The sequence below is a fragment of the Taudactylus pleione genome, unplaced genomic scaffold, assembly GCF_031769625.1.
Source record: "Taudactylus pleione unplaced genomic scaffold, aTauple2 ptg000921l, whole genome shotgun sequence".
NCBI classification, from domain to species: Eukaryota; Metazoa; Chordata; class Amphibia; order Anura; family Myobatrachidae; genus Taudactylus; species Taudactylus pleione.
Window position 1 is genome coordinate 568,957 of NW_028285322.1, and position 24,915 is coordinate 593,871.

The 24,915-nt window shown below is 42.5% G+C and overlaps 1 protein-coding gene across 1 annotated transcript in view; it reads right to left on the reverse strand.

The window, feature by feature from the left end:
* The window catches only part of DPY19L1 (dpy-19 like C-mannosyltransferase 1), a gene marked incomplete at its 5' end in the record, with an annotated part of 210,672 nt that overhangs the window by 17,846 nt on the left and 167,911 nt on the right, over positions 1–24,915 (reverse strand). Inside the window, 3 exons of the mRNA XM_088459640.1 lie at positions 7,121–7,246; positions 13,258–13,357; positions 22,364–22,538. Of these exons, the coding sequence (XP_088315766.1) occupies positions 7,121–7,246; positions 13,258–13,357; positions 22,364–22,538 (401 nt within the window). The remainder of the gene's footprint in view (positions 1–7,120; positions 7,247–13,257; positions 13,358–22,363; positions 22,539–24,915) is intronic.

The window sequence follows — 24,915 nt, forward strand, 5'->3', positions numbered from 1 at the left end:
AAAAGCTTTAGGGGGCTGCTCCTGCAGCCCCCCCGCAGGGTGACCCGACTCCGGCCGGGCACCATCTAAAGCTGAGGTGCCTGTGGCTCGGGGGCGGGGTATAGGGGAGGTTGGACCCAAGTGCATCCTGGGAGCAGCTAAAAGCTTTAACTCCGTGGTGCCCGAGGATCCAGGATCCAGCTATACCCCAAGGTCACCCTGTGGACCCCTATGGACCCTGAAGTAGAAATAATATTTATGTTTGTGAGTGTAAATATAAATTATAGACGTGTGCTATGTTCAAAGTATGCTGATTCCTTGGTTACATACATTATATATTCCAAATCCAATATTCCAACCTCACATCCGGTATGGGACTGTATATGAGCACCAATGTCCTTCAGATACTGTATATGGTTTGAATCGTTTCCATGGAAAATAAGATAGTACTGTATAGTGGCAACGTGAATGTAATGTAAATGTGGGTGTACAGGAAAACTGTACAATATAGAAATTGAACTACAGTAGTTGTGTTAATGTTTATAGTACATTTCCAATATTAGTAGAGTTAGAATGCGGTCATTTGGCTTTTAATATAAGAATGAAATACTAAATAGGATTATTTTCCTTATAGCAGTTAATTATGGTCCTATATATCAGAATACATTTTAACTATCAACCTCTGAAAATATTTTAGTTTTGGAAGTGCAGAGAAGCCTTGTTTTACATGAAGGTGATGTGTTTAATTGTATTTTGACATATGTTACTGCTTTGTATATTAATGAGGTGCTAAGTAGTGACTGGTTGCTGGCGCCGATAAGAGATGGTGTACGTTATTCAAGCCAGCCCTCTCACAAAGCTCTTAAGGAAAAGCATTAGGGTGTGGCTTAGTGAAGTTGCGATTTTGCCCCGGATTTCTTCCCTGTACCTTTGATAAACATGGTCCTGGCATAGTCAGCGCTGTGGTTTGTGTCCCTGGCTGGTGCAGGTGCAGCTATGTTGAGAGATCTCCAGTGTGGTATATTGAGCCATGTGGTATTAAGCTCACACTGTTCGTTTAATGGTACAAGCATAACTGTTAGCAGTCTGCTTTTTTAGAGATTTTATTATAAATAAAACTTGTATGCACTATGGAGCGCCCCCTGTGCTTCTTTTTGATCTCTCTCTCTCTCTCTCATATCTATATCTCTCTCTGGTCTCTAACCCTCTCAGATTTCTCTCGCTCTCATATGTATCTATCTATCAATCTACAGTGCATCCGGAAAGTATTCACAGCGCATCACTTTTTTGTCCTCAAAATTCTACACACAATACCCCATAATGACAACGTGTAAAAAGTTTTTTTTAAGATTTTTGCAAATTTCATTTAAAAAACCCCCCACTAAGATATCACATTTACATAAGTATTCACGGCCTTTGTCATGAAGCTCAAAATTGAGCTCAGGTGCATCCTCTTTCCACTGATCATCTTTGAGATGTTCCTACAGCTTAATTGGAGTCCACCTATGGTAAATTCAGTCGATTGGACATGATTTTGAAAGGCTTACACCTGTCTATATAAGGTCCCACACTTGACAGTGCATGTCAGAGCACAAACCAAGCATGAAGTCCAAGGAATTGTCTGTAGACCTCCGAGACAGGATTGTCTCAAGGCACAAATCTGGTGAAGGTTACAGAAAAATATTTGCTGCTTAGAAGGTCCCAATGAGCACAGTGGCCTCCATCATCTGTAAATGGAAGACGTTCGGAACCACCAGGACTCTTCCTAGAGTTGGCCGTCCATCTAAACTGAGCGATCGGGGGAGAAGGGCCCTAGTCAGGGAGGTGACCAAGAACCCGATGGTCACTCTGTCAAAGCTACAGCATTCCTCTGTGGAGAGACGAGAACCTTCCAAAAGGACAACCATCTCTGCAGCAATCTACCAATCAGGCCTGTATGGTAGAGTGGCCAGATGGAAGCCACTCCTTAGTAAAAAGCACATGGCAGCCCACTTGGAATATGCCAAAATGCACCTGAAGGACTCTCAGACCATGAGAGGCAAAGATTGAACTCTTTGGCGTGAATGCCAGGCGTTCTATTTGGAGGAAACCAGGCATCGCTCATCACCAGGCCAATACCATCCCTACAGTGAAGCATGGTGGTGGCAGCATCATGCTGTGGGGATGTTTTTCAGCGGCAGGAACTGGGAGACAAGTCAGGATAGAGGGAAAGATGAATGCAGCAGTGTACAGAGACATCCTGGATGAAAACCTGCTCCAGAGCACTCTTGACCTCAGACTGGGCCGATGGTTAATCTTTTAGCAGGACAACGACCCTAAGCACACAGCCAGGATATCAAAGGAGTGGCTTCAGGACAACTCTGTGAATGTCCTTGAGTGGCTCAGCAAGAGCACAGACTTGAATCCGATTGAACATCTCTGGAGAGATCTGAAAATGGCTGTGCACCGACGCTTCTCATCCAACCTGATGGACCTTGAGAGGTGCTGCAAAGAGGAATGGGAGAAACTGCCCAAATATAGGTGTACCAAGCTTATGTCATCATATTCAAAAAGACTTGAGGCTGTAATTGCTGCCAAAAGTGCATCAACAAAGTATTGAGCAAAGGCTGTGAATACTTATGTACATGTGATTTTTTTAAGTTTTTTTTTTTTTTTTTGTATTAAATTTGAACAAATCTCAAAAAAAACTTGTTACACGTTGTCATTATGGGGTATTTGGTGTAGAATTTTGAGGAGAAAAATGAATTTATTACATTTTGGAATAAAGCTGTAACATAACAAAATGTGGAAAAAGTTACGCGCTGTGAATACTTTTCGGATGCACTGTATATCTATCTATCTATCTATCTATCTATCTATCGTTAATGCAGAAAAAGATATCGGCACTCCAAACATATTTGTTGTGCGCAGGGCCTAAACATCGACCCAGTTGCGAGCGCTCAGCACTTGCGACCGGGTCTGAATGAGACCCAATATCTTTATTAGCAGAAATACATACCTAAAATAATATCAAACTGCCTTGCTATATATCTATTTCTATCTATCTATCTATCTATCTATCTATCTATCTATCTATCTAATTATTTTCCAGTTCTTCAAAATGCCAAAAAGACTTTTGGCATCAGGAGCTCAAAAGCGCAAACATGCAAAAGAGAAGAAACAAAGTACTAATGCAATCTTGGCAAAGATGCCTAAGTTAAATTATTTCATCCAACCGAATATCTCTACTACCAGTCCAACCACATCAGAACTGCCCACCAGCCATTCAACAGAAATAACTGAACAACGTAATCTGAAGCATACAGAGTCAAATATTTCAAAATCTGTTGATGAAGAAGGTGAAGACAGTGGACCTGAAAGTATTCACAGTAGACATTCAACAGAAGCAGATGAACAATGTAATCAGAAAGGAATGGAGTCAATCCTTTCAAAATCTGTTGATGAAGAAGGTGAAGAAATAGAACCTAGTTCTTTTGAAGGCAATGATGATGAAAATCAGCAATTTACAGAACATGGTGGATCTTCAACGAGTAAAGGTAATGAAGACCAGAGTTATGCTCTAACTAGACTGAGTGAATGCCAATCAACAGATCCTGCAGAGTGGTTTCCAATCAACTCTGCAACAGTTGATTGTTGGCTAAAACAAGGATTAGAGACCTGTCAAAATAAATGTGAGTCTGACAAATATCACAAGTCCTCACGCTACTACAAACCTTCTCCGGCCAGACCAAAAGGACATTATCGTTTCTTTAAAAACATCATGTTTTATGGACGCCGGCCTAATGGTGTAGTCCATCACAGAAAATGGATGTCATATAGTTCTTCAAAGGGTTCAATTTACTGTACTTATTGTACACTGATGGAAAGTAGAAAAGACAAGTTCTCACTTGCTGATGGATTCTCTTACTGGAAAAAAGCACAAGAGAAAATAAAAATCCACGAAGATAGTGATGCACACCGGAACTGCATTTTGCAAGCCCGTAAACGTGGTGAAAAATCAAGTCATATTGACAGCTATATGGAACGACAGTTCATGGACAGAAAACAATACTGGTGTGAAGTACTACGCAGAGTTGTAGCAGTTGTAAAATTTTTAGCAGAGAGAGGGTTAGCGTTTCGAGGGAGTGATGAGACCATTGGTTCAAAATATAATGGTAATTTTCTAGGGATCATAGAATTGATAGCTCAATTTGACCCTTTTCTGGCAAAACATATCCAAGACTTTGGAAACAGTGGACGCGGTAATGCAGGCTATCTATCATCAACAATTGTTGAAGAGTTTATTGAAATTATAGCAAAGCAGGTGACAAATCATATTGTGAAGGAGATTTCACTTTCTAAATATTTCTCAGTGTCGGTTGATTCAACACCAGATGTAACCTATGCTGATCAGCTCAGTGTTACTGTACGATATGTGTTGAATGGCATACCAGTTGAGCGTTTTCTCACATTTTTAAGGATTCATAGTCATAAGGCTGCAGATCTCACAGAAGACTTGCTGGAATACTTGAAGTCCGAAAATATTGATATCATGGATTGCCGTGGACAGACCTATGACAATGCAAGCAACATGGCTGGAAAATACTCTGGCATGCAAGCAAGGGTGAAGGAATCTAATCCTTTGGCTGTGTTTGTGCCATGCACGGCACATTCCTTAAACCTTGTTGGATCAAATGCTGTTGATTGCTGTGTAGAAGCTGTAAGCTTCTTTGGTTTTCTTTCAAATATTTACCAATTCTTTTCTGCCTCTACCCATCGTTGGTCTGTATTAATGAAACATCTGGGAAAGCAAGGACTCACAGTGAAGAATCTCTCAGAAACAAGATGGTCTGCTCGTGCAGATGCAACTGCTGCCTTAGCCAAAGGATACAAAAATATTCAAGATGCCCTTGATGAAATTGTTGATGATAAACAACAACCTGCTGCTACAAGACATGAAGCTGACACTTTGTCTCAGACGATGGATTTGCTAGAAATCGCATTCCTCTGTCACTTCTGGAACACTATTCTATCCAGATTTAATACAAGCAAAGCACTGCAATCCACAACTATTGATCTCAAGGTTGCTGTAGATTTACTAGAATCTCTTGGTTACTTTTTAGATTCACTACGTGAAAGTTTTGATACTTTGGAAAAGGAAGCACAAGCAGCATGTGGTATATCAGACTATAAAATAACTCGTACAAGAAGGAAAAAAAGGAATGTGGATTGCGTGGAGTCTGAAGAAACCGTATTTTCTGCAAGAGAGAAATTTCGTGTGGAGACATACTTGCACATACTTGATTGCCTCAAAATGGCATTGAATGATAGAATTGTTGCCTATTCTGTTATATACGATCGTTTCAAAGTTGTGCTAAGATCTTGCAACATGACAGATGGAGAAATAATTGTAGAGGCTACCAAATTGGCTGAACATTATCCACTAGATCTAGACAAAGAAGTGTATCCTCAAGAAATGGTCCAGTTTGTACAGTTTGCCAATGTTAGGAGCTGTCACACACCTTCATCTCAAGCAAAGTTGCTGTATGAACAAAAGATTGAGGATGCTTTTCCTAATGTAGCTGTCTCTCTGAGAATCTACCTTTGTTTAATGGTCACAAACTGCTCAGGAGAACATTCTTTTAGCAAATTAACACTTATAAAAAATAAACTGCGATCGACAATGCGGGATAAGCATTATTGAAAACTTTGCACATGTTAAAGCAAGAAAACATAAGTTTTAATCTAGTATTATCCTATGGTTGTTGCATTTGTGTTAAAATGCATTTCAATGTTATTCCCTACAAGCGTGAAGTAAAATACAGTACCAGGTCACTCATTTTATATCTGTTAACATTTTGCACATCCTTTTGACATGCTTTCTTATTTGCACTTTTTATTTATACTTTGTTTTGTTTAGCAGCTGTTATATAGTCAGCAACGTTTGAATTGTTACTTTTCAATACTATAAAAAAAAACTGATTAAAAAATTGTTTATATTTTTTGTGTGTAAAATATTAAATAGTAATAAAAATTCCTTTTAAGAAAGAATCTTTAATATTTACCATCTAATTGTGCTGTTTTTCCCACTCTAGTGATTGATGACTCTATGCTTTTAATTTTAGACTTTAGGGCCCCCCTGTCTTAAGTGCCCCGGGCCCTCCAAAGCCTTAATCCAGCTCTGACTGACCCCGTATACTTGTTAAAGGGTATTGCTAAAGTGTTAAAAATAGTTTTTTGCTAATGTAATAAAAAGTTAAAATTTTAATCCAAGATATATAAATAAATGTTTCTTCCTTCCCTAACATGCCTAGAACTGTATCAAACATTCTAAATTTAACACAAAATAAAAGTTTAGCTTCCCTCCCCAAATTAAGCCGGTACCCACTTTCTGTCTTTTTGATCCTAGTCCCATCCCACATTTCTCACAAACTAAGAAGTTGTGTATACAAGTTGTCCCTGTGTGTAGTGATGGTATATGATAATGTACAATTTTGTCTGGTCATAAAAATGGAAAACACTGTAGTCTTTACATGGATAAGCATTACATGACTATTTGGATTTTATCTTTAATGACTGTCATTAAACAATAATTTAAATCAAAACTGAAAATACAGTTTTCTGTGGAATACTCTACATAGCATTCACCAGTACTTCACTCAATACAGGATGCTTCACTGACAATGTGCTACTAGCTTGAAAAAAAAATAAAAAAAAATGATCTGGTTGGCAAGAGCGAACAGAGACCATCTATATCTAAGAAAGAACCAGTGGATAAATTTACTAATCAAGATTTTCAAAGCTGCCACAAACTCAACAGTGTTGGCTGCTGGATTTAAAGGCACTGTAATATTAAAAACCAAGCCAAGGATTTTTTGCATTCTATATTATTGTCCCTTTAAAACCAGCAGGTGAATACGTAGTGGTTTTCCCCCCAGGTCAGCAAGACCAAGGAGAGTCTAGCAATGTTTGATGAAAAGACCAGTTTGGCATCTAATAGCACAGCCAAGTCAGACGCGCTCTCCTCTCTTCAGCTAACCTACTCTTTTTTTTCAGGTAGTGCTTTACCCACCAACAACATGCTGCCAGATAGAGTATGCAGGAAATAAAAAAAGACATGACTCCAAATAAATGTAAAACAAGGACATTCTAAAATACTCACTTAGTCCTTCTCAAGCACCATGCATCCTCCAATATGAAGTATTGTACTCCCAATTTTATCAGGTCCTTTTTTACATCTTTAGCAGATTTACGGCTGTACATTGAATAGACCATTTTTGTCCGTGCTCTGAAAATGAGAATGAGGTTTAGTACAAGAAGCTACAGTATTCTTAGTGAATCAAAAACACTCATATTGAACTAAAGCAATAATCAAAATGTGTACTATTTAAATACTTTGTCTTTTCAGGTTATATTTTTACATTTGCTGTTTGAATTCCATTTTTATATGGAGTGTAAATTATTAACAAATTCTTATTTTGCCACAGAATGCTATTTTATTTTACTGGATGCATGTCTCCTAATTGGATTTCACTATTTAACAAAATACAGCTGCAGAAAATGCATCTTATTCACACAGCGATTCGAATATCTGGCACAAGCACATTAAAATGATATGCAGCATGCCTATGTTCTTTGTGTGTGGGTGTATCTGTATGCTACGTTACAGTGTTACAGCCGCTGACACTGTAACGTAGCGTTTCACATGCAGATACACCCACAGATGCATACAGAATATAGGCATGCTGCATATCATTTCAATCAGCAGAAGCTGCTTATGCTACCTATTCACATCACTGTGTGAATAAGATGCATTTGAAGGTAAAAAGTCACACGAAAAAGACGCTCAGCGCTACCGAGGCACAGGGAGCTCCCGCATTATGTGTGGCACGACTAGTAGCGCACGGAGGATCGATGTATGTGGACACTTCTGTACATATACAAATTGAGTCTCCCATATCCAAAATGCTTGGGACCAGGGATATTTTGGATATCGCAGTATTCCGTATTTTGTAATATTTGCAATCCATAATGAAATATCTTGGGAATGGGACCCAAATCTGAACATAGAATGTATTTATGTTTTATATACACGTTATACAGACAGTCTGCAGGTAATTTTATATAATATTTTCAATAATTTTGTGGCTCATACAAAGTGTGTCTAAGCCTGGCATGAGTGAGCAGTCAGGTGCCGTGCAACTCTGCTAGCGCCGGGCAGCTTTTTTTTTTTTTTGCTGAAAATGCTGCTAACTCGCAATGCATTGCGACTAGGAAGCACCAAGAGACTGCTGGTTAATTTGATATGACACATATATACAGTATATTTGTGCAACTAAGACTGTAAACTGAACTTGGCGAGGAAGAAAGCTGTGATCACTGCATCGTAGCACTTTGCATGCTGATTGAGAAACGAAGAGGTATATTCACTAAAGTGCGGATTATTAGAAGTGGAGATGTTGCCTATAGCAACCAATCAGATCCTACTTTACTTAACATTTATCAAGCACCTTCTAGAAGATAATAGCTTGGCTGCTATAGGCAACATCTCCACTTCTATAAACCCAAACTTTAGTAAATATACTCCTAAGTCCCACATAAATATACAATTGTCACATATCAAATTAATAAACACAGTCTCCTGGTGCGTCCTAGCTGCATCATATAGCGACAAAATGCCCGTCGCTAGCAGAGTCTCCCAAGACCAGGCGCGTCTACAGGGTCTGTTTGATGCGACTGCAGCAAAGACGAGTGAGGACACATCTTTAAATTCTCATGAATATGTAAGGAAAAAGGTATACAATAGTACAACACTGTGCAACTCAGGGAACAATATTTATTCACACGTGCGTCTGAATTGTCAAAAGCGGATCCCTGAGTTACACATTGTTGCACTATCACAGTGGTTCTCAAACTCGGTTCTCAGGACCCCATACAGGTCACGTTTTTCAGGTCACCTAGCAGGTGCACAGGTGTATTCATTACTCATTGACACATTTTAAAAGATCCACTGGTGGAGCAAATTTTTTCACTTGTGATTCTGTGAGGAGACCTGGAAATCATGCACTGTTTGGGGTCCTGTGGACCGAGTTTGAGAACCTGTGCACTATCGTATACCTTTTACTTACATATTCACAAGAATTTTTCTGTAGTGTGATCTGATCACTGACAAGACAGTGAGATCTCCATACCTGTTTGATGTATTTATACAAGAGAAAAGCTAGTAAGGAGCTAGCGTCTTTCTTGTATAAATACTTTTTTGCTATTGACAGAAGTACTGTAGTACTGGCAACTATTGCTGGCTGACGCAGGACTTGGTATCAGGGACCTGGAGTCCGACATTTGACTAAAAATTTGGGGTGATTTAACCAATCTGCAACTTAAGTGAATGGTGAGTGCTAAATTTTATGTAATTCTTTACAGTAAACAACAATGTCATGGGTGTTCAGCAGCAGGAAATAGAAAACCGAGACCTTTGCATTTATGTAGAGTCCCATTTTCTGTCATATTGTGACAGTTTTTGACATACTAAACTGTTTAACAAAATTATGTCTTTGTGTTCTTAATGAATCATAAAGCATCTATAATTACCAAGTTAGCAATCACATAAGTGTATAACTGAAAGGGGAATGTTTAGTTTAAAGTAACTAATTAAATTAAGTTCCAAGTGTATTTTGAGTTAAGGTAGCAATGAAGACTTCCGCAGAGAGTTATTTTTGAAAACAAATTGTTGGCAGTACTGGAATGATTATTAGTGAGCAGCGGCAACCACAGGATTTTGAAAGGGGGGCTTTCCAAATAATTGGTTACAGAACCAATGACAAATGTCTAACCAGAATAAGCCTGTACACACAGCCCTGTTCCCTGCTACATCTGTACACACACAGGCGCTTATTCAGACCCGGTCGTTAGCTCTAAGAGCTCGCAACCGGGTCAATGTTGCTCCAGTGCGCATGTGCACGACGGAGCTTCCTGTGTCGTGCGCATGCGCAAGACCCGGCTAACGACGAGTGATCTGTCATTAGGGGTCTCATAGCAGACGAGGCGAGCTGTCGATGTTGAGTGACAGCTCGCTCCGTTTGCTGGGCGGGCCGGGGGCGTGCCTGGCCAAACGGAGGCGTTCCTGTCCTGTCCAGGAAGCTCCCTTGGGCTTAAGGTTGACGAGACCCTACCTTAGGGTTTCGTCGTTAGCCCTGATGGTCGCGATGGTCTTGACCATCGCAACCATCACCCTTAGCGGTCGTTAGAGCTGTGGGTGTTAACCCAGAGCCTAACAACCGACACGGAGGCGGCCGTTCAGGATGCAAGCGGCCGCCCTGTTTCAAAACGACCGCTTGCATCCTACGACCGCCTCTGAATGAGGCCCACAGCCCCCTTCCCTCCTCCATCTGTACACACACAGCCCCCTTCCCTCCTCCATCTGTACACACACAGCCCCCTTCCCTCCTCCATCTGTACACACACAGCTCCCTTCCCTCCTCCATCTGTACACACACAGCCCCCTTCCCTCCTCCGTCTGTACACACACAGCCCCCTTCCTTCCTCCGTCTGTACACACACAGCCCCCTTCCTTCCTCCGTCTGTACACACACAGCCCCCTTCCTTCCTCCATCTGTACACACACAGCCCCCTTCCTTCCTCCATCTGTACACACACAGCCCCTTCCCTCCTCCATCTGTGCACACACAGCCCCTTCCCTCCTCCATCTGTACACACAGTCCCTTCCCTCCTCCATCTGTACACACAGCCCCTTCCCTCCTCCATCTGTACACGCAGCCCCTTCCCTCCTCCATCTGTACACACACAGCTCCCTTCCCTCCTCCATCTGTGCACACACAGCCCCTTCCCTCCTCCATCTGTGAACACACAGCCCCTTCCCTCCTCCATCTGTACACGCAGTCCCTTCCCTCCTCCATCTGTACACACAGTCCCTTCCCTCCTCCATCTGTACATACAGCCCCTTCCCTCCTCCATCTGTACACACAGACCCTTCCCTCCTCCATCTGTACACACACAGCCCCCTTCCCTCCTCCATCTGTGCACACACAGCCCCTTCCCTCCTCCATCTGTACACACAGTCCCTTCCCTCCTCCAACTGTACACACAGCCCCTTCCCTCCTCCATCTGTACACACAGCCCCTTCCCTCCTCCGTCTGTACACACAGTCCCTTCCCTCCTCCGTCTGTACACACAGCCCATTCCCTCCTCCATCTGTGCACATACAGCCCTCTTCCCTCCTCCATCTGTACACACACAGCCCCCTTCCCTCCTCCATCTGTACACACACAGCCCTCTTCCCTCCTCCATCTGTACACACACAGCCCCCTTCCCTCCTCCATCTGTACACACACAGCCCCCTTCCCTCCTCCATCTGTACACACACAGCCCCCTTCCTTCCTCCATCTGTACACACACAGCCCCCTTCCCTCCTCCATCTGTACACACACAGCCCCCTCCCCTCCTCCACACAGCCCCCTTCCCTCCACCACACAGTCCCCCTCCCTCCTCTATCTGTGCACATACATCCCCCTCCCTCCACCACATAGTCCCCCTCCCTCCTCTATCTGTGCACATACATCCCCCTCCCCTCCACCATACAGCCCCCTTCGCTCCTCTATCTGCGCACATACATCCCCCTTCCTCCTCTATCTGAGCACATACATCCCCCTCCCCTCCACCACACAGCCCCTTTCCCTCCACCACACAGCCCCCTTCCTTCCTCTATCTGTGCACATACAGTCCCCTCCACCACACAGCCCCCTTCCCTCCACCACACAGCCCAATTCCTTCCACCACAGCCACCTTCCCTTCTTGGTGTGAACAGAGTTAAACACATCATGGCCCCGCATCACTCGCCTGATTGCCTGCAGAGCTGAGCCGTGCTCCCTCTCCATCTGGGTTCCCGGTGGTACATTGAATTTGGTGTTGGCCACATGGACGGACAGCCAGTTAGGGGCGGCTACGCGGCCGCCCCTGATTGGCTGCCGGTCCGCAAGCTGTGTTTGGCTCGCGCAACCGGCGCCAGCGGCCAGATTTAAAGGGGACAGTTATAGATAGTGCCAGCTGCCAAGTGCCGAAGTGATGTACACTTCGAGCACTGGTCAGCAGCGATAAATCGGTAGCCAGGGGAGATTTCTATGTATCCGGAAACCCCCCTGTGTGCGTGGGTGGTGAGTGTGAAGCATAATAAGCGAAATTCAGGGCCATCTCTTTCATTGGGCTTGTTGGGCAGTTGCCCAAGGGCCTGAAGCTTGTAGGGGGCCCACCAACCCGCCCCCCTACAGTCGCGAGTACTCACCTCTGTCCCAGTTTCACTTCATCCGCCGGCTTCAGACAAGTCAGGCAGTCTCTCTCTGCATGTGTGGGAGGTCTGATGGGCATGCTGGAGGATTTAATTTTATTGACCATTTACATTTTTTTTCCCGTGAATGGGTGGGTAGGGGCCCCAGTGCATTGCTTTGCCCAGGGCCCACACTGCTGTTAAGACAACCCTGGCGAAATTAAACAGGTTTTTGACAGACCAGGTTGTTTGTGGTCATTAACCATTTGTTAGAACACTCACCAGAGCCTGCATGATGTGTTTATGTGACAACATGCACCACCAAAACTTTTTTACATTTTCAATCACACCTTAGTAAAGACACCACTCAAATACTAAAACTGCATATGCACTCAACTCCTATATTAATTATTGCAACTCATTACTGACTAACATACCTATTACCACGCAAGCAGTTTATTTTAAGATTACTTTAAATTTTAAATGCTCGCGATTAAGAATTCATATCTTTTGTCTCATGATCCATTCATTTTATTAAAAATGTGTGTGTGTTGTATTATCTACTGTTACAGTACTGGTACATGTTAGCAAGTAACACAAGCAATATCTGTGTACAGTACCTTGTATCATGTAATCATATTTAATTAGGGGTAAAACCATCTCAGTTTTTTTTTTATCTATTGCTAAAAACACTGACTGAAAAATATAGATGAACAAAAAAATAAACCAAATTAAAAATAAAACACAGAATCAAGTGCTAAAAACAAACAAAAAAAAACCCACTACAGGCAGAATAATATTAATAAAAAAGACAGTCATCTAGACTTCGTCACACATAAGGCTTTTTAAATTAAATTCTCGAAATAGCCATGCATATTTAAAATGTAATATTCTATAACCAATAAATATTAATTTGTACATAAGGTAATACTGAACTCTCAGAATAAAGAGCAGACATGTATAACATAACAAATCATGTTTCTCTTTTCTTACAGAATAATGAAAAAAAAAATACTCACCGTAAATCTGCATCTTCATAGTGTGGGTGGTTGACAACTGGGCGTCCTGTTGATAGTTTAACACTTGCCATTGTAGGCATTGCTCCAGCAAATACTGCATCTGGAGTATAGCAAAAATATAAAGTTTTATCTTGTAATATTATAATTTGTATTTTCATCATAGTTGTTACACTTGAGATTTGTTTCTACAATTAAAACCAAAAAGTTTGCAATATATAATATTGAATAAAGACTAGTATGTAAAGCACATAGTGTCTATGGTTCTCATTTGAACATTATATACAATTGTTCTCAGCTACCTTCCTCTATCCTGAATGATTAACAAGAAAACAGGTTAGGTTTTTCACTTAAAGTTTGCTTCACCTCAAGATACTAAAAACATACAAGCTACTGTAAAATTCTGGAGGAAGTTCATGAAGTGCTCCTATGATTAAGCTGATCGCGAAACACATATCAGGTTGATACGCAGCATGCGCTATGCAGTATGTTCTGGTATTTTAAACATGCTGTTGTTGTGTTTTGTATAATTGTAAATTTGTTAATATGACTACATCCAACCACATGTTCAAGTGACTCGCCGAAACTTACAATGAGATCACACAAATCATATGTTATAAGATATATTACATAATAAAAACTGACAGGACCTGTAAATAGTGTGTGCATTCAATGTTCCTGTTAATTGCAATATTACTATTCAAAAAATAATTATTGTGAGACCTTGAGTACTGTTGTTGTGCATTTTTACATCTGTATCAGAGTACATGTGATGTTGCAATAAATTAAGAGTTATGGTAAGAACTTGCCATCGTTAACTCTATTTCTTTGAAGTCCATAGGATCCACAGGGATTACCATGGAGTGTAGTTGGTTGGAGTGAGCCGTGCACCAAACAGTTAAGCTTTAGCTCCCAGGATGCACCGGCCCTCCTCCCCATATAGCCCACCCCCAGCCACAGTAAGACAGTTTTGTAAGCAAGCCCAAGGCAGGAATAGGAGAGAGGAGAAGGTAGAACAATCTACACAAGAAACTCTCTCACAAAAGATGAGGGAATTAGTGACCGAGAGAAAAATACCCAATGAAGCCAGGTGCGTCAGGGTGGGCGCCCTGTGGACACTATGGACCCTATGGACTTTGAAGAAAGAAAGTTAACAAGGGTAAGTTCTTACCATAACTCTTAATTTCCTATTCAGGGTCCATTGGGATCCACAAGGATATCCTAAAGCAGTTTCCCCTAAGAGTGGGGACGCTCCTGAGCAGAAAGGAGACTCCTGTTCACAAAGGAAGCAACCTGAGTGGCAAAAGTCTCAAAGGCAAAAAACCTTTATTCAAATGAAAAAATTGGGATACTACTTATGGAAGGTAACCAATTTGGGTACATAGGACAGTTCTGTCCGAAAAAAAAGTGAAAGAATAAAAAGCAAGCACCCACAAAACCCTAAAATCATAGGGTAATAACCACTGGGTAAGCACCCTTAAAAATAAGAGTGCTAAGCTCTGTGACAGATGCGGGCTGAGGATGGTTTCCTCGCCCTGAGTATCTTCCTGATCACGGAGCTAGAGAAACGTTTGGCTCTTAAGAGGGATAACTCAAGAGCCACATCGTCAAAGACGGTCAAGGGAGGTCAGAGTGCAGACAAGGACCCTGTGCTAACAGGTCCGGCCGTAGAGGAAGTGGAAAAGAATTGTCTATGGAGAGACTCCACAGATCGGTGAACATGTGGCGCCTGGGCCAGGCTGGAGCTATCAGTATCACTGTGCCACCTTCCTGCTTGAATTTCCGGAGAACCCTTGGGAGGAGGGAAATCGGAGGAAAAAGGTATAGGAGAATGAGATTTCATCGCACTTGCCAGAGCATCCACAAAAGCTGCTGAGGGGTCTCTGGCACTGAACCCATACCTGGGGACCTTGCGGTTGTGACGGGAGGCCAGGAGTACTAAGTCTGGTAGGTCCCATTTGTTCACCTGGAATTGAAAGACATCTGGGTGAAGAACCCATTCCCCTGCATGTACATTCCGACGGCTTAGAAAGTCCATTTCCCAGTTAAGGACTCCGTGGGTGAATGCTGCAGAGACTGCCGGGAGAGAACATTCGGCCCACATTAGGATGTGTGCTACTTCCCGCGTGACTGCCAGACTTCATGTGCCTCCCTGATGGTTGAGGTAGGCAACTGTGGTCGCCTTGTCAGACTGGATTTGGACTGGCCTGCCCTGGAGAAGGTAACACGCCAAAGTGAGCGCTCTGTACACAGCTTGAGGTTCCAGAATGTTTATATGGTGGCTACAGATGTCACATCTGGACAAAGGTCGCCCCTTCTGGATCCCAGAGTGGAAGCTTCTCACTACGGATGTCAGCCTTCACGCATGGGGCGTGGTAACAGGTCATCATACTGTTCAGGGAAGATGGACAACTCAGGAAAGTCACCTGCTGTGACTTTCCTGAGCTATTAATCTTCCGTGAAAGGTATGATGGCCTGTTACCACTCACCATCCGCAAAGGCTGACATACGTAGTGAGAAGCTCCCACTCTGGGATCCAGAATGGGCAACCCTCATCCAGATGGGATGTCTGTAGCCACCATGAGAGGGAAAGGCGAATCTACGGAGAGAGGAGGATCGTCAGGGACCAGATCAGATGATACTGTCCATTCCACTGGGAGAGAATCAATTGTTGAAGGGGGCTGGAGTGCAACTGCATTGCTAAGTGAATGGACACTCTTCGACTGCAGAGCAATTTGCACACACGCAATTGCAGTACCAAAATCTTCTCTACTGGCTGAAAGATCTTTTGTACCTGAGAATCTAGGAGTGCACCCAGATGTTCAATCCTCAGTGTTGGAAAGAGGACTTTTTCCAATTGATGAATCAGCCGTGTGCTTGCAGACAGGCAATGGTCAGTTGGAGATGGCATTGTCAAACAGCCTGTGACTGTTCCAAGATTAATAGGTCATCTAAGTATGGCAGGATTCTGATTCCCTGACGCCTCAGGTAGGCCGTCATAACCGCCATTATCTTGGAAAAGACACAAGGCGCCGTTAACAGACACAATGGCAGTGTCTGAAACTGGTAATGTCGCTGCAGAACAGCAAACCGTAGAAATCATTGGTGGGATGGCGTAATAGGCACATGCCGATACGCATCCTGAATGTCCAGGAAAAAAAATAAATCCCCAGGTTCCATTGCCAGAACAATTTGGGCACTCGGATAAACCTGTTGAGGGGTTTGAGATTCAGCATAGGCCGATAAGACCCATTTGAATTCTGAATCAAAGAGAGAGTGGAATAGAAACCAGTTCCTCGAAGAACCGTTGGAACAGGTATTGCCACACCTGAACTTAGCAGGGAGTGAATGGCTTCCTTGAAGGCCTGGGCCTTGATGGGGTCTGATGGAAGACCTGTACAAAAAAATTGCTGTGGAGGACGTCTCCGGAAAGTGAGAACGTATCCACGAGAGACCACTTCGATTTCCCAGGTGTCTGTGGGTGTCTGATGCCATGAGTCAGCGAACCGCAGAAGTCAGCCTCCCACCCTGGGATCCCCCAGGAGGAGGCCCGCCCCATCAGGCGGAGGGTTTGTCATCAGACTTAGAAGCTGGACGTGTGGCCGCCTAAGGATGCTTAGATCTAGACTTGTTGGTCTTGTCTGAAGCAGGCTGCCTTGGAAAGCACTGTCCTTTTACCTTGGGGACAAAAGGCTTGAAAGGAAGACCTACAGTATTAGGCTTAGGAGTAGCTGCTGACAGAAAAAAAAAACAGATTTTGAGGCTGCCAGAATAGCCACTATCTTGTCCAATTCTGCGCCAACACTACATTGCCAGAAAAAGGCAAGGATTTGAAGGATTTCTTAGATTCCGAGTCCACTGTCCAGTATTCCAAGTCCGCTGTCCAGTATCGTAGCGAAAGGACTCTGTGGGCAACTACCGAGGTCGCAGATGCTTTAGATGCATGGAGTCCAGTATCCAATGCAGCTTCTTCCAAATAGGAGGTTGCCTCACGAATATGGGAGATGAAGGCCAGTTGCTCCCTGGTAGCGTCTGATGACATGCTGTCTTTCAGTGAATTCGTCCATCTTTCAACAGCCTTAGCAACCCAGGCTGCATCCCTAGCCGGCCTAGTAATAGCGCCAGAAAACGAGTAAACAGACTTAAGACAAGTGTCTAGTTTTCTATCTGTAGCATCATTAAGGGAGGATGCGGATGGTATAGGCAACGTAGAGCTCTTAACTAAACGTGCCACATGAGAATACACCATAGGAGGGACTTCCCATTTAGTACACTCACCAGACGGAAGAGGGTAAAAAGACGTCAGTCTTCATGGAATCTGGAACCGTTTGTTAGGAATATTCCATGCTTCCCCTATAAGCTCAGTGAGCTGTTCTGATAGAGGGAACTCAGCCTTAACCACCTTTTGTCTTGTAAACACTGGGGCTTTAGGCTTAGGAGCGGGTTCCTCATCCTCTATATTCAAGATTGATTTAACCGCCCTTACTAGAGCAGGAACATCCACTATCGAATGACAGGCCTCCTAACCCGAGGGGGACCATGGAGGAGAACCCTGTGCATCATCTGCCTCCTCAGATGATGTCAGAATTTGAAATCTGGGCAGACGGCTTTGGTGGCTAATGGTCTGTCCGCCTGTAACATATCTTGTTGAAAGGCGGCAGATATATGAGCCATATCCTGAGCTGGGTGGGCATAAGCATCCATCCAGGATGGATGTATGGGAGGTACCAACCTAGCAGGCTGTAACTGCTGTGGGTTCCCCACAGTGGCAGGAAGCATGGAGGCTGATAATCGATCCAATAACTTCGTCATAACCTGTGCAAAGCAGGCTGCCTTGGAAAGCACTGTCCTTTTACCTTGGGGACAAAAGGCTTGAAAGGAAGACCTACAGTATTAGGCTTAGGAGTAGCTGCTGACAGAAAAAAAAAACAGATTTTGAGGCTGCCAGAATAGCCACTATCTTGTCCAATTCTGCGCCAACACTACATTGCCAGAAAAAGGCAAGGATTTGAAGGATTTCTTAGATTCCGAGTCCACTGTCCAGTATTCCAAGTCCGCTGTCCAGTATCGTAGCGAAAGGACTCTGTGGGCAACTACCGAGGTCGCAGATGCTTTAGATGCATGGAGTCCAGTATCCAATGCAGCTTCTTCCAAATAGGAGGTTGCCTCACGAATATGGGAGATGAAGGCCAGTTGCTCCCTGGTAGCGTCTGATGACATGCTGTCTTTCAGTGAATTCGTCCATCTTTCAACAGCCTTAGCAACCCAGGCTGCATCCCTAGCCGGCCTAGTAATAGCGCCAGAAAACGAGTAAACAGACTTAAGACAAGTGTCTAGTTTTCTATCTGTAGCATCATTAAGGGAGGATGCGGATGGTATAGGCAACGTAGAGCTCTTAACTAAACGTGCCACATGAGAATACACCATAGGAGGGACTTCCCATTTAGTACACTCACCAGACGGAAGAGGGTAAAAAGACGTCAGTCTTCATGGAATCTGGAACCGTTTGTTAGGAATATTCCATGCTTCCCCTATAAGCTCAGTGAGCTGTTCTGATAGAGGGAACTCAGCCTTAACCACCTTTTGTCTTGTAAACACTGGGGCTTTAGGCTTAGGAGTGGGTTCCTCATCCTCTATATTCAAGATTGATTTAACCGCCCTTACTAGAGCAGGAACATCCACTATCGAATGACAGGCCTCCTAACCCGAGGGGGACCATGGAGGAGAACCCTGTGCATCATCTGCCTCCTCAGATGATGTCAGAATTTGAAATCTGGGCAGACGGCTTTGGTGGCTAATGGTCTGTCCGCCTGTAACATATCTTGTTGAAAGGCGGCAGATATATGAGCCATATCCTGAGCTGGGTGGGCATAAGCATCCATCCAGGATGGATGTATGGGAGGTACCAACCTAGCAGGCTGTAACTGCTGTGGGTTCCCCACAGTGGCAGGAAGCATGGAGGCTGATAATCGATCCAATAACTTCGTCATAACCTGTGCAAAGGAGGACAGCCAAAGTGGCTCCTGCACTGGTGCTGGTAAGGTAGGCTGGAAAGGAGGTACATGAAAATTAGCACACTGTCCTTCCTGTACAATATCCTGGGAAACAGTCCTGCTGAACAGGTTATGCATATAAGCAGCACAGGGGCCGAAACCTCCTGTTTACCCTTGCCTTTGGAAGACCTAATACCAGTAAGCAGCATACAAAGTGTATAACTAATAATGCAATGTGACACCCTTCACAAATAAATGTGAAGCACAAATGAACCCCTACACACCTGGTAGTGATGGGTTAAGAAAGAACAGCAGGGATAGATATAACTGACAGTCAGAAAGTTAAAGGCAGTAAAGCACCACAGCAGAGCTAGCACAAGTCACATACAATGCAAATAAATACATATATAAATATACTTGTAAGGACACTGAACCAACTACTCAAGCAACACTAGGCTGGTAAGATTTGATTGCTGTATAACCTGGCTCCAGGGAGACAAGACCTGATCTCATGAGATCTACAGCTTCAGAAAATCACCTGAGCATCTCATTACGGAGGAAGGTGTAGGAGGAGCAGCTCAGATGTGGCAAGACTCACCTGAGAAATCACACTGAGGTGGAGGAGGGGCTGTCAGGGGAGTGTTTACTTCTCCACTGCTGTATTAACCCCTGGGTTTACTGGCTTAACAAAGGCCGCAGATGCCAGATTTTACTGCCCTGGTGGTGTAGTGGGGGAGCAGACGCACCAATCGCCCCACAACAGTGGCCTCCGGCTGGTCTCCACAGCCGGAGGTAAGGACTGCATTCAGACGAGTTTCCCCGCAAGCGGGGAATTGCCTTAACTGACATCCTCATTATTCGGCTGCAGTCCAGGGTCTCCCAGGGAAGCGCTAGCCAATCTCAGGTAGTGCCCGCCGTAATCACCGGACCGCTCACCGGTGTTGCGGCACATGCGGGGGTAGTAGGAGCAGTCACACAGGCGTCCATTAGGACACTCAGCGCAACTTGCACAGAAACAAAGTAAAAACTTGAAAACATAAAATAAAAGCTTGGAGATGTCTAACACAGTCCCACTGTTCTTAAAGGTGCGACTGCTTCTGCCAGCACCAAACGAAAAAATTGGCTGCCTGTGGCTGGGGTATATGTGGAGGAGGGCCGATGCATCCAGGGAGCTAAAGTTTTAACTGTTTGCTGCACGGCTCACTCCAACCAACTACACCCCATGGTAATGCCTGTGAGCCCCGAAGAAGAAATTAAACGATTTGTAACTTGTATACTATTAGCCCTTGTAGCTTTAACACATTGTATAATGGTTCTAATATATTTTCCTGTTATTTAACATGAGTATACCATGAATTCACTACAGGGACGATGTATACAGTAAATATTATTGATTACAATGTTAGTTACTGCTCTGTAATTACAGTATTAGAGGTATAATAATTAATTAATTACTGTGTAAAATTTAATAATAGAACGGCTATATTCAAATCCAATTTTTAGGGGGATAAACTATGATAAATTGATCACCCTATAGATTAGAGCACAGGTTCTCAAACTCGGTCCTCAGGACCCCAAACAGTGCATGTTTTGCAGGTCTTCTCACATAATTATTAGTGATATAATTAGCTGCACCTGTAGATCTTTTAAAATGTGCCAGTGCGTAATGAATACACCTGTGCACCTGCTGGGTGACCTGAAAAAAGTGACCTGTGTGGGGTCCTGAGGACAGAGTTTGAGAACCACTGGATGAGATGTCATTTGACTTCAGTCTAGTAGACATTACTATCTAATTACTGGTGGATGTATGATTGATGAATACATACTATACTTTCATAACACGAGAGGGGAAAAACAGTGTTATATTTACATTTTATTTCACTTCAACACTCATTGACTATCTGCCCTTTGTCGCTTTAAAATTTGCTGGTAATAATTTAGGGGCTTACAATAAAGGCTATGTTTAAAAAATATTGGATCCCTGAAGGATTATACTGTAACAATTTGGTATATAGGTTAATCAGTCCATGAGTGCCCCATTTAGAAATACTGTTTTTCTTTTTGTGTTTGACAACTAAGGGCCGTATTCAATTAGCGGTGACATTTTGCCAAAAAAAAAAAGGCGAAAACGGCAACAGGCGAAAAAAAACTGGAGAAAAGTTTTCTCCATCCCAGACCAGGCGAAAGAAAAAATGCAAAATCCATATTTTGGGCTGAAAATGTGGGGATTTCTTTCAGAACCCTTTGGACCCCTAATGATAAATGAATGGGGAAAAAATCGTAAGTTGTGTACTTTGGCAAAAAACTACCGCGCAAATTTTGGGAGAAAAAAAAATAGCTGAAAATTGATTTAACGTATTGGGTCTGATTTTTCGATGGGCGGTAGGGATGAGTCAAATGTTTTAAACATCGCACGCGGTCACAGCAGGCGTTTTTTTAACGGTTTTTAAAATTGTGTTTTTACGACACAAAAATATACTTGCACCCATTTTAACGTACCCCCAATTTGGGATGGAGAAAACTTTTCTCCAGTTTTTTTTCACTTGTTGCCTTTTTCACCTGTCTTTTGGCGAAAATTTTGCCGTTTTTTTTTTTTTTTTGGCAAAAACGTCCATTTTCGCCAATGGTGAAAAAAACGTCCGTTTTTGCCACTAATTGAAGTGTTAAAGAACAAATTTATTAAGAGCTACAGTATAACAACCAATTAGATATTTGCTTTCTTGCTTATGTTGGACTGAGCAACTTATATAGTCGGTTTGGATTGCTGCACATTTGCATCATGTTAATGTGTCCAGTATGTAATGACCTCTTGCATATTATATGAACGTGGGGTGACCGGTAGAGTACAGTATTAAAATGGTGTACACCTCCAGCAATGAACTGAATAGAACTGTGGCAATGATAGACGTTTGTTGAATATCTTTTCATGATATGAAATGCACAGAACTCTTTCACTGTATATTTAACTTTTTTTAAGAGCCTGTCAATAAAACTTTATTTTTTTATTATTTTAAAGTGGATTTTCACTACCCAAGTTAAAAAAAACTTGCTATCACAGCAAAATGTTCAAGGTGGTGGGAGTAAAAATAGTAATAAAATGAAAACTATAAACTTACTTGGCTTTGTATTCACTTTGATCCACTCCAAAAGTTCTTCCTGAGCAATGTTACTAAACTCTCCTTTTATGCTCAACTGACCTTGAATGTTGCTAATTCCTTGTATTGACATCAAGATCAATATGACAATGATAAACAGAGATGGACTGACTCTGTTGTAGATCCACCCAAAGAGCTGGAATGATACAATTATACAAATTATAAAATATCTGCCAATATAAAGAACTGACCATTACACATCACACAACAAGAAAAGTATTATAACAGATCTGCTACATTTCAGTTGACTATTTTGGGCTGGAAATCCTTCAGCATAAGCATAAACTATATCATTTCAAAATATAAAAAGAATAACATAGTTTTCTTTATTTCTTCTCAATCTGACCCCCCCCCCCCCCCATTTCCTCTGTAAAGTCCCCCAGCAACGTCAATAAAAAAAAGGTGTCATACCATTTTATACCATTTAGGGTAGAGTCACCCTGCAAAATTCAGCGCATGTATGTTCCTAAAGAATTTATTTAAAGCCAACTTTGATATTTACTGTTCCACATGATGCTTCCAGTACATAGCCTGAAGTTCTGTAAGTAAGGCATGGTAATGTTAATAGATTTTTTTTTAAATTACATTATTATAGGACTTTAAGTAAATACTAAATTGCCTTCAATAGAACCGGTATAACACTGTTGAGAAACATCGGTTGTAGAACTGTGCCTCTGTGTTATGAATGCCATAGCCATTATTTAGGTCAGCTGTTGATATAGGTCAATTTCGCTGTAACAATGACCCCAAAAGATGAGTCAGAGCCATTATGATGAAAGTCGCAGATAGATATTATCACGGAATGTTTATATGACCAGTGAGTGACAACATGTTCCTGGCAGTACGTGTGATGATTATCACACTTTCATATCTGCTCAGAAGCTGGATACTGTAACTTTATACATGTAAAATGCTGAAAATAGAACTAACTGTAGATATAAAATATTTAGCTAACTATTTGCTGTACATTCCGTCATCTGTTTAATGTGCATGGATTTGGAGCATCTTTATTAACTCTAGTACTTCCCTTAAAATTTCATTAAACAATATTATTCATCCAGTTATATCAGAGAAAATAAAAATGAATCTGTGCTTCAATAAATTGAACTCTTAAAACTGATTTTATTTACAAAGTTTTAAGTCAGAGACGTCTGATAGAATAGCATCAGTTCCCAGATGTGAGTAGACTAATGCAATAACATTATACTTTCACACCTTCACAGCCATCCCACTTCATAGGAGAGAAATATGAATACTGTATTTTACCATTCTAGACATCAATTTATCTTGTAATTATACTTTAGACAGGAAACATTTTAGAATTAGTAAAAATAAGAGAAATGTTTTTTTTATTTTATTTAACATGAACAGAAGTCTTTTAAAACATATTATGCTGTGTATGTTGACTATTACAAGTCTACATATAAATTACTTACTGTACAAGTAAAATAGTCCGGGTTTTGAGATATCCATGCTTAAGCACATACGATTTATTTGGTACCTCAGTCAGTTTGATTATACCGTCTTTGCACAGGCATTAATATCTTTAAAACCTGGATTGTTAGGGCACCTTGATAACAGAGTTTGAGAACCACTGCACTAGAAAACATGCTGTTATCATTGTTTTAAAAAAGCACACAACCCTTACATTTCAATTTTCCATATATGAACCATGGAGATAAAAACATTGTTTCGTGTTACCATGACATACCACTGGATCTCTGTTAAAAAGTAAAATATTATTCTCTACTCAAGACAGCTAAAGCCAATCCCACAAATTTAGGGCAATGTGCTGATGGAATATCATGCAAGTCAAAACTGGGCACACACCTAGCTAATCTGCGGTCAATCAGACCCTTAACCGACCAGTTAAGCAAGTGTGTATCCTCACCCAACCGATGCTTTCAGGCACTTAAACTAGCTTATGAATCAGGAGACCCAAACGCAGAACAATATGGAAGTGTGTAGGCTGCAGAGACTGCACCCAGCGACCTATATCCAGACTCGGCGGTTAAGCACACCATCATAGCAGCTGTCAGCTGGGCACATGCCAACATCAGTGGCACTGCCGGGCTGCAGCCATGTAGCAGGGTCCTGCAAAGGTCTCAATCATGATGACGGGCTTGGATATGGAGGGATCCCAGCATGGTTTGGCGATGCGGTAGGACCTGGCGGAGGCCGCAAGCATGGTGGCGGACCTGGATCCCGGAGGATCCAGTCCCCATCAGCCATTACAGCAGTTTATAGGTGGCCATGGGTTCAGCTGTGCCCCACATGTTCAATGTCAGCATGGCCCATTTCGAAAACAGCGCTCACTATTTTACAAAACAGCTTAATGCCATAAATTTTACAACACAGCTTAATGCCATAAATCACTTGCAGATCCATTTTTGAAATGGGCCGTAAATTCAGGATGGCAGCAGTGTGCCAATCATGGCACACGTCATTGCCTCACCCCCGGGGGATGGCTGATATGAGCCAGTGCGAGGCAGTGGCAGGGAGTCAGTCGGTGG